The 17,050-nt window shown below is 40.9% G+C and overlaps 1 protein-coding gene across 3 annotated transcripts; it reads left to right on the forward strand.

Annotated features, from left to right (window-relative positions):
- Positions 1 to 493: 493 nt before the first annotated feature.
- On the forward strand, positions 494 to 17,004 carry LOC136429457 (basal cell adhesion molecule-like). 3 transcript variants are annotated; one of them, XM_066419306.1, is made up of 13 exons: positions 494 to 774; positions 6,026 to 6,149; positions 8,957 to 9,268; positions 10,421 to 10,557; positions 10,873 to 11,041; positions 11,219 to 11,366; positions 11,839 to 11,954; positions 12,262 to 12,516; positions 13,008 to 13,322; positions 13,675 to 13,803; positions 14,694 to 14,879; positions 15,253 to 15,365; positions 16,380 to 17,004. In XM_066419306.1, exons 2-13 carry the CDS (start codon positions 6,086 to 6,088, stop codon positions 16,491 to 16,493), a joined length of 2,058 nt encoding a protein of 685 aa, XP_066275403.1. In that variant the 5' UTR covers positions 494 to 774; positions 6,026 to 6,085; the 3' UTR covers positions 16,494 to 17,004. The 3 variants fall into 3 exon arrangements, with proteins under 3 accessions (XP_066275403.1, XP_066275388.1, XP_066275395.1); XM_066419291.1 differs by having other exon boundaries at positions 495 to 774; positions 14,688 to 14,879; XM_066419298.1 differs by having other exon boundaries at positions 495 to 774; positions 13,678 to 13,803; positions 14,688 to 14,879.
- The last annotated feature ends 46 nt before the right edge of the window (positions 17,005 to 17,050 follow it).

Here is a 17,050-nt window from a genome sequence, read left to right on the forward strand (position 1 = left end):
CGACAGTACCTTGATATCGTTCCTATTTAATCTAACTCATATATCGAAGAGAATTAAGAACAAGATTCTAGTTTCCGTGTTTTATTTTCATATCAACATGCAATGCGCTGTTAAACTATACCTTCTTTCAGTGGAATTTGTTTTCACATTTTTACCGACAGTAACTTGATATCGTTCCTATCTAATCTCACTCATATATCGAAGAGGATTAAGAACAAGATTCTAGTTTCCGTGTTTTATTTTCATATCAACATGCAATGCGCTGTTAAACTATACCTTCTTTCAGTGGAATTTGTTTTCACATTTTTACCGACAGTAACTTGATATCGTTCCTATCTAATCTCACTCATATATCGAAGAGGATTAAGAACAAGATTCTAGTTTCCGTGTTTTATTTTCATATCAACATGTAACGCTCTGAAACCCAGCCGGTGATTCCGCAATTCCCCCGGGCGCCGTTGCCGACAGCAATAAGTACGCCTTAATTAATAGCCCGACATGAAAGCAAAGATAACAGCAGAAATCTGAGCCGTCCTGCGGGAATTAAGATAATGGAGTCGGCTGCGGGGCGATGTAACAAGTTAGCGGGGGCCTTTCCCGCGGTACCGTGTGAGGAATTCAATTCGCGCCTCAATCAGAACGTCTGCAGGGAGGTGCCAGAAGAGCCCTGAGCTGGTGGAGTTCAATCGGTGGGTTCGACAGATCCTGCTGGGGTTCCTCGACTACTGCTGGCGTTTTGTGAAGGGTTTTATTTCTCGACAGCTAGCACAGACGGTAAGTAAACGCTGTGCATTTCTTCTCTCAAGGTAAGCGCTGACATTCTGTGAAAGAAACATTATCAATTTAATACTAAGTGTAGCTTGACATTGGTTCCAAGAAACGCAGGATATCGTATGATGCACATAACGCAAGATTTCTCGACAGCACAGACGGTAAGTAAGCGTTGTGCATCTCTTCTCTCAAGGTAACCGTTGGCATTCTGTGAAAGAAAAAACGTTGTTTTTCTAACACTATGACGGTGTTAAGTGTAGCTTGACATTGGTTCCAAGAAACGCAGGATATCGTATGATTCACATAACGCAAGATTTCTCCAGAAACTGTCTTCAGCGCCTTGCTTTTAGGTATGTCCTGGTGATATATAACAATGTGTTATGTAGATGGTTCTAGTTTCAAGCGAATGTGTAGAATTAATTGGCATATATGCAATGTGTTGCGTTCACGATGCACATTTTCTTCGTTCCTCAGCCATTGATCCAACACATTTATAACAGTCTTAGTATAAGCTTTGTGCACGCATACGTGTTCATAATCTGTTGCAAAATGCATTTATAGTTAATGTTGTAACAAGTACTTGTTTTCTGAAACTGTACATGTGTGCAGAGCAGGCTTGCTATTCAATGTACAAAAGCATTTAGCTGAAGGTGTATATACGGTGATAGAATATATTGTCTTTCAAGTTTAGACGCAACGGCAAACCAAGAAGGGATTTAGACCACGCAAATGGCTCTTAACTCAACTTGTGTTGTTGTTTATTGGGTAATTTTTAGATTCTTTAAATTGTCTTATTTTTCACATATTATAATCCACCATTTACATTTAGATTTTTTTTAAAGATTTAAGGTAAGCATTTAAAATTCATCGCGTATTTCTATTCAGATGATCTAAATCATATTTCTAAGCCATAGATTACACAATTACGTTTACCTATAAAATTTTCACGAAAAAGTAACATCCAAGTTACAATCGAGAAAATAAATCCTTTCACGCTTGTTGATTGGCTACGTGATTTGAATCCTCAAGTACTTAGACGAGCCCCGAGGTGCGAAAGGTGAGTAGGGAAAAATCATCAAAAGCCCCACGTCCCTAACGCACTCGGGCACGGACCGGTGTCTGATTTGGTTCGCGCCTTTTTCTCCCCTGACAAGTAGATTTACCTTTGTATCATCGCAAGGTCACCTTTAATCTCTCGCGTGGCGAACCACAAGATGCCGGCAGACCGCAAACCTCGAGGGAGCGTTCGCGGTGGCAGCGTCAAATCGGAATGGATAGCTGGCATTATGGGTGAAATATCAAGTAATCTCTGGTGGCCACCGATGCGCTTGTGTGAAGAAAAGGACGATAGCGTGGCCTGCTGGCAACAAGGCAAACAAATCCTGCTTCTATGCCATGGATAACGCTGTGACAAAACGCCGTAGGGTCTTGGTCTCATGGTTATGGCGCCAACTAAAGTTTACAAATGTCAGCCAATACTTTTTGTGTCACTTCAGTGCCCCTGTTACCTTGTTAATATTCTAGTCGTTGGCTTACTCACATTAGTGCTAAACGTTCATTAGCAACGGTTTGCAGTGCATATTTTTCTTCTGGAATATGCAAATTCTTGGTACTTCTTTTTAGGGTGGTGGTGGTGGTATTTTAAAAGAAAGAAAATATGATTTGCGTAAATAATTGGCGATTCAAAAACCCTGGAGCAAATGCTTTCTGATTTAATAGATTTTAATGATTTGAAACTAGTCATATTAATAGCATGACGGATGACCCAGCTGTTCCGTACACGTCACTTCCGGAAGTGTGACGTAGGCAACGGATATAATGTGGCTGGAAGTCTGTAGCGACCCTCGTCTAAATTCGAGGAAAGATGAACATGCTTCCAAAATAATGTATGATTAAATAATATTGATGATATTGATATATCACCAATTCAGACAATTTTTTTAGATATCTTACGCTACTAGCCGCTTTATATTGTATACCGAAGAAGAGTCCAATCCTTTTGATTTTTAATGACTGACTACTTTTGGTTCCTAATTTGCCCCTATACTGACAATATCGAATCAACATTCAACTTCGTAAATTGACACGCTTGAACATTCTCACATATCAGATTTAATGAACACATTACGCAAACGTTTCATAGCTAGAAGAAAAGAAATCTTTTCTCGCCCAAAAGCAATTTGAACTAGATTGGAGACCTGTGCAGTATAATGCGGATAAGGCACGGGGCAGAACCGATGGCTTTTTGTGATCACGTAAAGGCCACTCAAGGAGGAGCGCAGACGCTGTTATGAAACTGTAGTTGAATTATAGATTTTGGGAATTTTTTCTGCCTTTCTTGCATCTAATGATTTTTTTTCTTTTAAGATAGTACATTGATCCACTTCCTGACTCGTTTTGTAAGACGATTTTTCGGATATTCTCATTCTTATATTCACCTCCAAATAGATGAAACAGAACAACGCTTTCCATGTTCATCAGTCAAACACAGCCCTTACGAAACTACACATCCCTGTTGACTTGTACGCCGCGTTATCAATTCTACTTCAGATGTAAAGCGAGACTGCTGTGCTAATTACCACCGACATCCGAGATGCTGACGCGCCTAGAGAGACGGAATAATTAGCGGGGCTCGTCAGCTTGGTGGATTTCCGTCTGTTGTTCACGCGTGATGGATTTCGGAGCAGGTGTCGCAGGTCTTAATTAACCATGAAAAGGCTTCAAAAGGAATTTCAGTTTCTCTAAATGCAATGGCTACGTTTCTGCTTCATGTGTTACAAAATATACTTTCCTGTGCGTATTTAGAATAAAAATTAGCTATATCGGGAACTATTGAAAGTTTCTGAATGCCAAAATCGATGAAATTCAGCATTCTCAATGTTGTAAATGAGGGATGTTTTTTTTTTCTTTCTTACTTTTGATTTCGATCCCTTCAGCTGACTCTTCTTTGAAAAGCCACTCATAACATTAGCCTGAGTACCAACCTCCGTAGTGACCGCTGGCTCAAAAGAATTCGCTTGCTAACCACCGTGGTTAGCAAGCGAATCCTTTTGAGCCAGCGGTCACTACGGAGGTTGGTACTCAGGCTATCATAACATTGCCGTGTCAGATCAATTGACAATGTATCCCAATCTAACATTGTTTCTCTTCAACATATCAAAGATGATAAATTTTACTTCTTCAAACCAAACATTTCTATCCATTATTTCAATACCCTTGGGATGGTTTTCATACCCTCAAGTTACCTACTTGTATATGACAACTAATGAACAAAAATCCCCAAGATGCAGATTTAACGCTTACTTGATTGCAGCGTCGTCCCCTATGGAGCAGACAGATGGAACCGTCTGCCTCTGCCGTAATGTAAGATTGAATCATGTTAGCTTCACAGATGATTTGATAAGTCTAGGTCTACTTCCATTGTCAATATCCTTGAAAAGTTTTCAGGCCTATCGAAAACACATCCACAGAAACTTTTACTATTACTAACTGTTCAACAAACCAAAAAAACAAACGGGCGTTTTCTATATATAATTTTTGAAATATATTCAATGAAAACATATTCAAATAGCAATATCTAAAGTTGACAACAGGAAAACAGTACGGAAAGGTACTAGGTAGACAAACACATCTATATGAGGACTACTAGCCTATGTTGTGTAGAATTTTGTTAACTAACTGGTTTTAGGCCAATTTGAATAATCTGAAGACATGGGTGTATAAAAGCAATCGAAGCAAGTAAGAGGTATGAGCAGTACAATGTACTTGATGTGCATATTTTGTCAATCTTTTGAAATTAAACCCTAGGCCCACACTGCATAATTTCTTAAACTGTTCCGTTTTTACAAAGAATAATTAATTTATGTGACTGCCGTTTATTCATCGTTACCTTGCATATGACTTATTGTATGGAAAGAAAATGAACTTGTTCTCGGGCGTCATTGCGAAAAAAGGGGGTTTTCCGAAAAGCCAGCAAAGTAACCGTGGACGTTAAGTTGATGATGATCAGCTACAACACCAGAATTTTCCACACCAGCACTCAAAATAATAACACCTCGCCATACTCCATTTTCTCCCCCTGATGATGAAAACGACGTCGCTGATGAGATCCCAACCAGAAACAAGTTTATCGGTTACCGCTGAATGCCAGCATCGACGAGCCTCGGTAATAATCACCAGTGGCGATGAATAATGCAGATCTCGTTCCAGGGCTATAATGAGAAGACACCCGAGATAATAACGTGTCAATACCGCTCAGGGTCACAAAGCCGTTCCCTCATAATAGCTCAGCTGCACAGGATGGAACTAGACTCCCTCTTCCTTTGCCTGTCTTATTAAGGAGACACTGTGCAGATCATTAGGACGACTTTAATCTGGCGCGTCGATTCGTGTGGTGATAAATTTTGCATTCAGGCTTTCCTTTGGCATTTGAATGGCAGTTTTACGCGAACTGTCGCCTGGGCGGCCTCTGGCGCGTGTAAATAGACAATAAATTGCATCAAGACTAGAAAATTATGACAACCTTATCTGTGTAGTGTATCTTAAAGTCCTAGTCAATATTTAGAAAAGTTGCTATTTGTTTTCCTTCCTTGCAAAACTACGTCCATTTACGATCTTATACGTCATTTATAGTTTTTTCCTACCCCTTCGATCAACTAAGACATTCGCGTCTTATGATGAAATATGAATTTCATCTTTTAGCTGAATCATTTGTACAACAGGAATGCTAGATTTATATCCTCAGACTATTATCTATAATACCGTCGGGATGGATTCATCAAAATATTATATTGCTATTGATTTTTACTCAATCCACCTACTTGATGAAGGTCTGGCCTCATTCGTAAAAAGCGTGGCTCTATTAATGTCATTAGATGTTTGGTGTCAAAACGTCCTGTTGTTTTCTCCAAAGATTGCAGCATTCCGTATAAAAAACAATACAACGCCTCACTGGCCATACATGAAGCACACAGGCCGTTTAGGAGGGCAAATGAATTAAGCACAGTTGAAATTTAGCAACATTTATTTTCCTTTAGACGTAAAACATTTCGAGGAAAAACAAAAAGATAACACGCCCTTCTACTGTGACAAGTGTCATCAGTGATGTCCTTTGAATAATCGGCTCGTTTTCTGCCACTGGGCAACTGATTGAATAGACATTAAATCTCATCAGTTTTGTTTTGAAACGCCACTGCTCTTGCAATTGCACGTAGTAATTGATGTCACACCCTGAATGAACCAGTTTTGCTTACAGTACACGACGCGACGTAGAGCTAGACTACCACCCTACAGTTGTCCAGCTACTACTCAAAGAATGGCAGCATATGTGAGGTTCTGGTGGGGACATCTTGCTCTTCTTGCTGTCCTCATCAGTGGAGGTAAGTACTCATATTTACGTACTTCTTTAGGGACTTTGAAGTTGGCTCATCCACCGTGTAGCAGTGAACTGCAGGCTGGGGTGTTGTGTGGCATTGTACTGCACTATGGACATACATGTACATAGGGCGTTGCCTTGCATCTAACAAAACGACGGTTTTAAGAATACTACAAAATATACTTATGAAAATGAGAACAGCAAACAATTCACCAACCAACCAGCCGACCCACCAACCAAGCAACTAGGCAGTAAAACAATGTTATATCATAGTTCCATTCAACAGATATCAATGATAAACTGCATAAGCAAAGGGTAAATAGAACAAGAGCTATTTTGTGTTAAGAGGAAATATTTCTCGATTTATATTTGAGACTCTGGTCATGATCATTCCGTTTCTTGAACGCATCTGACAAAATATTTTGAAAACTTTTTTCTCGCCACTTTTGCCCGTAACAAAATCTCACAGGCTGTCTTAAATGCATTCTTATTCATCTACGTTTTACAACGCATTCTGAATATGTATGTATACTGAATGTAGCTCTCGTTTGCGGACTTAATCCTCCAACATATTCAACTCTGACATTTATCCGTTCAAAGGCCTCTAGTATATGTTCAAACACGGTGATTCGAGTGACAACCTTGTCTAAGTATCTGTTAAATTTACGTTCTGTGCCATTGATGTTCACAGACATAAGGTCACGATATGTGTTAGGTCTCTCTGAGAGCAAATCATGCATCATGATCTTTCCACACTGACCTCATCAAAAATTGATTCTGTCTCCCTCCCAATCATCGAACATGCCATGTATGGGCCTTTGGGGAGGGATCCGAACATGCCCCAAATGTCCTGACAATATTTGATATTTACCAGAACACGCACTCGAGGCCCTCGTTGGGGACCTCTTGTGACTCGCGCGAAGATGATTTATCGGAAGTTGTCAAAGTCTCGGCGTGTTTTTGTAAGATAACAAATTATTACAAGTTGGATCAGCTACGGCCTGACGGACTTTGAGGTTTGGGAGTCATCAATTTATTCTGTCGACTTGACCCGTCTGACAAAATGGTTCCAACCGACATGGCGCTGGGATAATCTGCAACTCATGCATTGCCAATGAATCTTCACATGTCAAATAAACTACTGCAATTCTTGGTTATTTCACTGTAACTTTATGTTCACGGTACAGAGGCGACCGCGAACATATCATCACCGTGAGAAAAAAAAGGTCATTATTTATGATTCCTTTACACATCCGTTCTGTAAATCACTTGCCGTCACCGTGAAGTTAAAGTTAATTGAAAATGTAAATGTTCCTCACACCGTGACATCTTGCTACCGTAAAGAAGAAATGACTTACAGTAAAACAAGCTCTGCCTAAAACTGCATATACTTAAGGAAATGCGTAATTCAAATCGTCGATGGGAAGTATAGGGTTACTTCAAAAGTATTCACCAAACTATACATGACAAAAACACCCAGGAAATAAAGATAGAAAGTACACTATTCGTCCAAAATAACTGCCTTATATATATTCATAGGGTGTATCCTATTTACCCAGCAGTAACCGGCTTCCAATTTTCGGGAGTGTTCTCCCTTAACTTGATAGCAACACGACCTGACCTCTGGCCCTATTACAGGTACCCCGTCAGGTGAAATGGTCTCTGGTAAGAAACCTGTAAGCCATTCAATCATCATTCTGGATCAGACTCAGGAAATACCCCCAAGGGCCAGTTTGATTTGACCCGCAAATGCCCTTGAGAAAATAGGGTTCCATAGACACCGCGGCTCTACTGGTAAAGCAACAATTTGAATCTGGAATTGGCAATGTTCTTTTTGATGAAGTACAGCGATGTTCACTTCAATGTGTGTTTCAAACGAACGAGGAATGTGCTGAGGATGTAAAAGACAAACGAGGACGATATCTTCACCCGTAGAATAGAAGCAAGGACATCAACCAAAGAAAGACGTACAGCTGTAAAATCGCAAGCAGGCAGCTCTTTGGAAATTTAGAAGGGAAGTCAAGAAAACTGGCAGTATTATTGTAAGACCTTTACGTGCCATTAGCTGCCAAGTATTCATTCAGTCCACCATTTGTGTGAGGGTGATGAATCCGAGGATCATGTTGTCTTTGAGACTGATTTTACGGCTGCCATTGAAGGATGGTCTTTTCCTGTCGACGTGACACAAACGTGGTCGTTAGCTGTACATCTGCACCGTTGTAGTTCATTAGGCTGAGCACCAGGACGTTCGGCGGGGATTACATTGTTGTAAATGGGCAACTTTTAACAGCGTTAAAAATGTCCTGCTGACTTTTGAACAATACGCAAGTGGTCTTGGCTACTAATGATAGATACGGTAGAAAGTAGTAAGGTAACTCATTTTGTACAAAACATTTGGTCTGAAACTGTAGTAATATAATTCTACTATGTATGCATGTATGCAGTTTTTCTCCCTTTTCCTTGATTCACAGAAATTCTCCGTGGTATCAACATAGCTGCATTTAGCATAGTTTGTTGAATTTCATTTTATATGTATAGGTCTACAACTTCGTATAGATTTTAACATTGCCTCTATTGTCATACTTCTGAAAAATTGATTTGAATCCTGTTTATTTTGGAATGTATAATTTCAAAAACATTGTACAATAAAAGTCATCAGGGTAGATCACATATTTGCTCTTCTTTTATAATTTCATTTTTATTTTTCATCGGTGAACTCTGAAGACATTTTCAAAAGTATTTTGCATCTATTACGCAACGTATACGTAGGTCCTAAGGCATTCTTAAAGTGTATGTCTTTCATTTCAACAGCGAATGCAGCTGTTTACACCGCGGTTCCACAGTCAACTGCTGTGCTGAAGGGTTCCACCGTTATCATCCCCTGCTCCTTCAGTGGTCTGTCCGGTAGTGACGTCGTAGTGTGGGAAGGGCCACCCAACTTTCGCACAATTGCCACCGGAAGGACGGTCTTCAAGTCTTACCACCGTCACAGGATTGTCGGGGACGTGTCGAGAGGAGAGTTCAACTTGGAGATCAGACGTGTCACTCTTGAGGACGGGGGAGGATACAGGTGCACGGCATCTTCGGCGGATGCATCTGATGATGCTACGGTGACAGTCATTGGTATGTCACACAAAAGTAGATGTTTAAGGGTGGTTCAATAACGAATAACCCTAACACACTTCCAATCAGTGTGAATTGAATTATACGTACTAACTTACGTTTCTTTAATCTCTAAAGGCTGCAGATAGAAAGAATGATACTAAGTGGTAATCTCCAAGTAGATCCACACCGGGCGCGAAAATCGTATATGCTAGCCAGAGAAGCTCCAGTCAGCCAGAGAGGGCCCAATAGCCCGGGCTAACTAAGCGGTGTATCAAGAATTGGCTCTGGCAAGATGATTAGCATTGAAGAGAATTAGTGAAGACACAAAGCACAGGAAATGTCATCATCATCTTCGTTACTGCTGAGCCCGCCATATGGCGGATTTCTAACAGCTGCGCTATGTTAGTAACTGGTGCAAACAAGGGGGTAAAAGAGGTGGGTAGACAAGGACATGTGCAAAGAACTGAACAAGTGAGTCTTTGTCTTACTGTCACCGATTCTTTTCTGAAATAGAAGCCTGGCGCCTTGTGGACGTGTCCTTTTAATTTTCTGAAAATATGATTTATGGGCTTCCTGCGATATCAAATGGAAATCAAATTTGCAGATAACATGAAAATGAATCATTTCCTTTCTGCATGAAATATTTACGGCTCATAGACTTGAATTTGCCTCTTGCTGTTGCAATTACATCTTGCAGCCATTTTAGTCACAAAAATAGTATCAATACTATTTATTGATTTTAATTGTCAACGCCTTTTAATCTTAATGACAATACTGAGTAATGAGATCGGGAATACCTGGATACTATAGATTATCTACAAGGCAGAGAAATTATGTTAGTAAATTATTTAATCGTAACATTTAACATTTCATGGCAAGTTAAAAAAGTTCCAGACCCTCACAATAAATTTACTAGTAATTTCCTTTCCTAAACATGTTATACATTGACACGTCTTTAAAGGATGATGAAGAAGTATATAACATACTGAGATATAGTGATTTATTCAACGATGGCGATTTTAGAACTCCCAATGGATGACTTGGTGCTAGCTGAACACAACACCAATTTGTAAAAAAATTAGTAGAAGGTCAGATCTCATTATATCATACATTTGAAGCTCACCTTAGTTAGTGTGGAAACTGACAATAATTTGTCCTCTCTCTACCTAGATCCAATGCCCGGACCCCCTGAACTGACAGGTGGGGAGTACCCCGTCACCGCCGGAAGTGAACTGATGCTGAGGTGCAGATCAAGGGGAGGACATCCGGTGCCGACGCTCAGCTGGTACAACGGTACCCACCTACAGGTACGTGGCAATCTGACAATTGCGTTTTAGGGATGGTCAGCATGTAACTTTTTAGTATTCTTTACAGCATAAAAGAAAGCATCTTGATACGAATACGGCTTCTTGGTGTCAAGTCATGCCAAGGATTATAAGTATGAAAAATAAAATTTGGAGCAAAATAATATCTTAGAAGTGACGTATACAATAAGAGTGCAATTTTCTTTAGAATGTCTCAATGTTATTTCAGCACAGAACGCCAAACACGTTGTAACATTATGGTATTAGTTTCCATAATATTTTGTACTGATGATACGACACTTTCTTTTATTATTACAGAAATCGACGAATGTTAAACTTGACGTGGATGGCGGTCGGGTCAGCGCAAATCTCGCGATATCTCGTCTCGAGAAGTGGGACAACGGTGTGAATATGACGTGTGTAGCCGACCAGGGTTTCCCAAAGCTGGTCCAACCAAGGGCGGCGTCGAGAACCATTCGCGTTAATTGTAAGTTAAAGCTATGAAGAAAAAAAATACTTTCGTCACAAGTCTCCGACCTTATGATCATCAACAATGACTGTCATTTTGTTCTTCTGATTGGCATATATCTTTTAAATTCATGGCTTGCCACAAAAAAAGTGAGTTAACAAATATTGAAACAATTAAGTCCCATTTTTTTTACAGATCCACCTAGTGTGCTCGTACCCGAACCGTCAGTTCACATCATCGAGGGGGCATCTGCCAATCTGACATGCGCAGTGGACAGCAATCCCTCCGCCATTGTGAGCTGGCGACGTCACGGGGACCCTTTACCACTGAAGGGGATTGAAAGGTATATTTTCAATTGAATTACATGTTTCTAGATCAGAAAAAAATACTGTCAACAATTAATTAATATCAATTGAATGATAAATAAAATATTGCCAGATTGAAGTGTCGTCGGAGTGACTTAACGGTTAGGCCGCTGAGCCCAAATTAAAACCGATTGGTTACAATACACACCATGCCCCGACGTTGTGTTACACAGTCATATACCTAACAAGATCATGGACTGACAATCACTGAGCCTGTTAGTAGGCTAATCCCTGAAACAATGTACTAAAACACGCACAGGCAGATTTGGTGCCAACATCTGCACATTTGTCACCAAGAGCCGTTACAAAAGTAACTAAAAGATCAATGTAGATGCCTTAAAAAAGTAAAAGATGCACAAATACACATAATGTTCAAATTCTATTTGTCCATGTTCCATATAACAAAATGGTGAGGAAGACATAACTTTAATGTTTCATCTTATTTGACAGCGGCCAGAGTTTTCTGCTGTCGAAAGTGTCCCGACATGACGCCGGTGTGTACCAATGCACAGCAGACAACAGCGTGTCCCCGCCGGGGTATGGGACCGTCACACTGGATGTGCTATGTACGTATGATACAATGCATCTAACTGATTACATCATGCACAAATACAACCACTTGTCCAGCACTAAGTCTTCTATCTCACTATGTCATTTTGTAGCTGTTCTCAAGTCTAGATCCATATTTAGAGAAACATTTTTTTAAATTTGTTAATCAGATATCTTTCATGCTTACCGCCAACAGTTCGTAAGGTAAGAGTCTTTGCATAAAGCTTGTCTCATAGCATGTATGTGTTCAAAATCATACCATTTGAAAGACACATTGCTACGTGACAAGCAACTTAATGCTGGAATCATCCACTTATCAAACAGATCCACCATGGATTGACCCGGCCATGGACGAAAAAGTCACAGTTCTGAACGCACAAGATGACTTTACTCTGGAATGCCTCGCGGAAGGCAAACCTAAGCCGACGGTAAAGTGGCGGCGGAAGGATACAAGCCTGTACTGGGAAAACCCTCTCCGGTTCCACCGTGTACGATATGACTTGCAGGGCACATACGAGTGCATAGCAACCAGCCAAGGCTTCAAAGAAGTCAAGAGACAGACCTTCATCGATGTCGTCGGTAAGATAACCGTTACCGCATTGGTCGAGATACTGTAAATGCATTTGAGTTCGCGTGGTTTTATTTCGCGCTAGGGTGAAAATGGAGTGTTCGCAGTGAAACGTTCGCCGCGAAAACTGCGAACATAAGACCACCGCGAACATTTCTGCGTTTACAGTATTTTACTGCACCCTCAGGGGTTTTGGGGGAAGATCATATGCCCCGGTTTCCCTATGCTGCTGGGGCCTGAAGACTAAATAGATATGGATTAATAGACAGCAAGGACCCATTCAGAAGTAAACGTGTTCTATCATAAGCTTTAAGATGAGTGCACAACCTTTTACATGGTCATTTGCAGAGCAAATATTAAAGCCAAGGCCATTGGGATATTTCTTCATACGTAACTTATTATATACTATTTATTATAAGCGTGAGAGTTACAAATTTTTACTTGTTATTGAATTGGGGCCTATAGGAGAACGTTTTTGTATCACTGTGTCCATTTTTTATAGGAAAGCCGCACATCCGCGGGTCTGCTTCCACCACAGCAACAGTTGCTAGGGGTGGGGCAATACGTCTGGTCTGTGACGTGGTCGCCGATCCACTTCCAAACCGGGTCAAGTGGGTACTACGAAACAACGAGGGGATCGAGGAAGATCTCAGCTCTGTCGATGAAGACGTTGAAATTATCGAGACGAAAGCAGACCAAGAGATGTCATCTTCTATTACCGTCAAAAACGTCGGAAATGACCGAGAGGGGACTTATTTGTGCAAGGCTACCAACATGTTCGGGACTGCGCACAGAGAGATACAGGTGGATCTAACAGGTAAATTCCAGCCTTCCTTTTTCCGTATATAGACATAACCACGTTGAACATAAATGATGTCACCTGACAGTAAGTAGTGAATCATAAAACGTGACCAAGGTAGACAACTGTGTAGAAACGTTGATGATCTTTCATTTGATAGCATAGGAGGACATCTGAAGCTATCAAGTAAGGATCCTTCCTTTTAAAAAAGAGTTTTATCTATCTATTTATCTATTAGCTCACGTTTTTATTTCCTGTGATCGTTTGCACATTCAAAGTTTGGGCTATCATGTCAACACTGATGTTTTTGTCCGCCGGCATAGATTGAAGGTCCTGGTATTGAATATTTTCTTCTTTTTTTTTTGTTCAGCAGCTTCCCCGCAGCCCATGACAATCATAGTGGTGTCCGTGCTGGCTGTGGTGGTACTGGTGGCGATGCTGACACTTTCATTCATCATCGCCGTGAGAAAAGGATGGATTTGTGATCAGAAATTCCCAGGTTTGTATCAGTTATACTCTTTAGATTTGAGGATCTACATCTTAAGAATTTAGTGTTTGGTAATAAGTTGTGATCACTCAGTTTTTGGTAATAAGTTGTGATGTTTTAGAATATTCATTTCATTCATAAATGAACATGCATAAACATGCTTGATGAATATCAAGATTAATCAAAAAGCGTTACACTTATGTGCAAGGAGACAAACGCAGACTAAGTTAGTGTAAATCACTCAGTTTTTTGGTACTGAGTTGTGATGTTTCAGAATACTCATTTCATTCATAAATGAATATGCATAAACATGCTTGATGGATATCAAGATTAATCAGAAAGCGTTGCACTTCCGTGCAGAGAGAACAAACACAGACGAGTTTCCTTCTAAACTAACGCTTCGGTACAGAACAAATGCGGCTAGGTTGTCGTATGTAAATTGCATTGTATTTGAACAACTGTCCACAACGCTACCATATGCGATAACACAAAATTAATATCCAATTTTTAGATACCGTTTTCACGTTTATCATACATCTTTATACGTCGTTGTAGCTTAAGCCCCTGTCACAAGTCCGCATGAGTTGCGTATTGATATATTTTTGGTTTAGTTTAAGTTTACAGCCGAATTAGTGATTTCTTAGGTTCGATCACTAGGCTGCTCAACGTTGGGTCAAAGTAGAAAAAAATTTTTCCCCCCGCAAACCTTACTTAAACCAAAAAAAATGTTAATGCTCAACTCACGCGCACTTGAATATACGACAAGTGTGACAGGGCCCTAACAAACTATATCAGCCTGAACAGTTTGGAAACCAAACCACTCGGTGCAAAAAAAGACTCTAAGAGCGCGTCAATATTCCAGTCATGAGTGTTGATATATGTTACACGTTCCTCAGACCCAGCCGGCACGCCCATGACGCCCCGGCCGATGCCACCAGCCCCGAAGTACGCCAAGAAGACGCGGACCGGCACGAACGACTCGGGTGTGGAGGACCTGATGGAGCTGCAGGAACTAGACGGCACCCTAAAGCCGCGCCCGCCTCCCCGGGCAGACAAGGAGTGGACTTCGGTCGGGCTCTCTTACCCAGGTAGATAGGTTACAGACATATCTGTATCAGGCCTGTCAGATCACTTTCCAATCCTTTAAAAAAGTACACTTGATATTTATTGTGTTAAAATCATCCAATCGTCTTTAATGTTTAAATCAGTAAGTATGTATATATAGATTGTAGATTTGAGAAAAGATATGCTACTAGCGGTCATAAAAAGATTTATCAATCTATTCGGACAGTCCACAATAACGTTTGTGGATTTTCTGCCATTTTTGAAAATATTACTAGTGACGAACATATCTGATGCATCAGGGGATGTTAAGCCTAGTACACTATTTGGACTTTTGATTTACATTCTTGACGGAAAATGTATGTTTGTGACCATGGTATTTGCTTCAATTTCAAACAGGACTGGTTCACTCGAGTTCCCTGCCGCCGTACTCCACCGTGGAGAGAGACAGGCCTGACGGGGAGGACACCCGCCCGCCCTCACGGATCATAGAGGAGGACTGGCAGGCTGTGGTGAGTACATTTTTCTCTAATGGCACGTAGTCTCCAAGCAGACCTACGGGTTGGCAAAGACCGTATCCAACAGGCAGAAGGAGTTTTCATTGCCAACCGCACTATAAGCTCCTTCTGCCAGTTGGATACGGTCTTTGCAATCTATTGGGTCTGGTTGGAGACTATAAGCTCGTTCTGCCAGTTGGATACGGTCTTTGCAATCTATTGGGTCTGGTTGGAGACTATAAGCTCGTTCTGCCAGTTGGATACGGTCTTTGCAATCTATTGGGTCTGGTTGGAGACTAATGGCACGGTCACATTTTGTTGTGTTGGATTAGTCTCCAAGCAGACCCAACGGTTGCAAAGACCGTATCCAACTGGCAGAAAGAAATTTGGTGCAATCCGGGACGGTGCCAACTTCTCTGGCTCACTGGAGCTTCTCCGGCTAGCTTGTACGATTTTGGCACCGTGGAGATCTGCTTGGAGATTAGTGATGGATGTCGTGGTAGGATTTTCAAGCAGACAAGGATCTAAGTTATAGATAAACCTTTCCATACCAAAGACTGGTGATCTTTTTACCACAGATGCACGACTACCGACTATCGCACTACGTATGCGTCTAGCAGATGAAACGGTTGGAGTTATTTTGCTGATATTTTGCAGCATTTCTTGCGTTTCTATGTCTCTCCTCTCTACAGAGAGTACTTCATTGCTGCTGACTTTTTCATCGCTGATTTTTTTTCTGCTACATAGATGTACTAGATGTCGTAGAAATATGTGTAAAAAATTAAGACTGAGTCAGGCCTAAGTCCTCACATCTGATATGGTATTACTAAGAAAATCCTTAAACTAACGTTGCTTTCTCCCCTTTACAACAAAAAGTTATAAATATAATGCTCTCTTACGAATACGTGCACGTCCTACAAGTTTTGAAAGCCTAACAATGTCAAAAACCTCAAACCAAGCTTTAAGACAATGCTTTAAACCCTCTTGTCATTACCCTCCTAAGATACTTATTATCGAACCTTCATGTAGATGGAGCCCCCCGTGCCTCCGCCGAAAGATGGCGCCAGACGGCTGCTGCGGAAAGACATCGCCCGACTGGATGTTGTGGACGAGCGCCAGCCGGGAAGCTGTGAGATCTTCTGATCGCTCTCAACACCTCCATGATTTACCAAGCGTGAGACGCGCCTTTCTGTAGTGCTAATGTAGCTGTAGTATTCTTATAGCTTACTTCTTAGGCTCTTCCATCGAACCGTTGCTTATCTCAAGTGTTCAAGAACTGTACGAGTCCTGTTGTCTCAATGGTTCATTTTGGTCTGAGACCTCCTTTCCGTGTACATCTATTTCATAACTAGTCTCCAAACAGATGTAGGGTTGAGCCACACGTTAAGCATTCGTTTGCACGTATTTCTAGTTGTCCGCTTGTTTTAGATCTTAAGATTTAACATCCTCCCATGTGAGCTGAAAATGTGGGCCTGAATAAACGTACAGAATGGCGCAAAAATATGTGTTGAACACTAAGCCAACCCTATTGCATTCATAGTACAGATGTCCAAGCTTAGGTGTGACAACCTCGCATGGAAGTTAATTTTTTTCGAAGATCGCATGACAAGTCTATTGCCATGTGAATTCTTTATTTCTTTTCAATGCGTAGGGATAATTAGCAAATGGTATTTTTTATATCATATTACAATGAGCAGATC

This window comes from Branchiostoma lanceolatum, chromosome 1 (assembly GCF_035083965.1).
Source record: "Branchiostoma lanceolatum isolate klBraLanc5 chromosome 1, klBraLanc5.hap2, whole genome shotgun sequence".
NCBI lineage: Eukaryota > Metazoa > Chordata > Leptocardii > Amphioxiformes > Branchiostomatidae > Branchiostoma > Branchiostoma lanceolatum.

Excerpts from the sequence above, each read along its gene's own strand:
- LOC136429457 (XM_066419291.1), top strand. The coding sequence starts at position 6,086 with ATGGCAGCATATGTGAGGTTCTGGTGGGGACATCTTGCTCTTCTTGCT. Across the intron at positions 10,558-10,872 it reads ACAACGGTACCCACCTACAG|AAATCGACGAATGTTAAACT; the intron begins GTACGTGGCAAT and ends TTATTATTACAG. Across the intron at positions 11,955-12,261 it reads CGTCACACTGGATGTGCTAT|ATCCACCATGGATTGACCCG; the intron begins GTACGTATGATA and ends CTTATCAAACAG.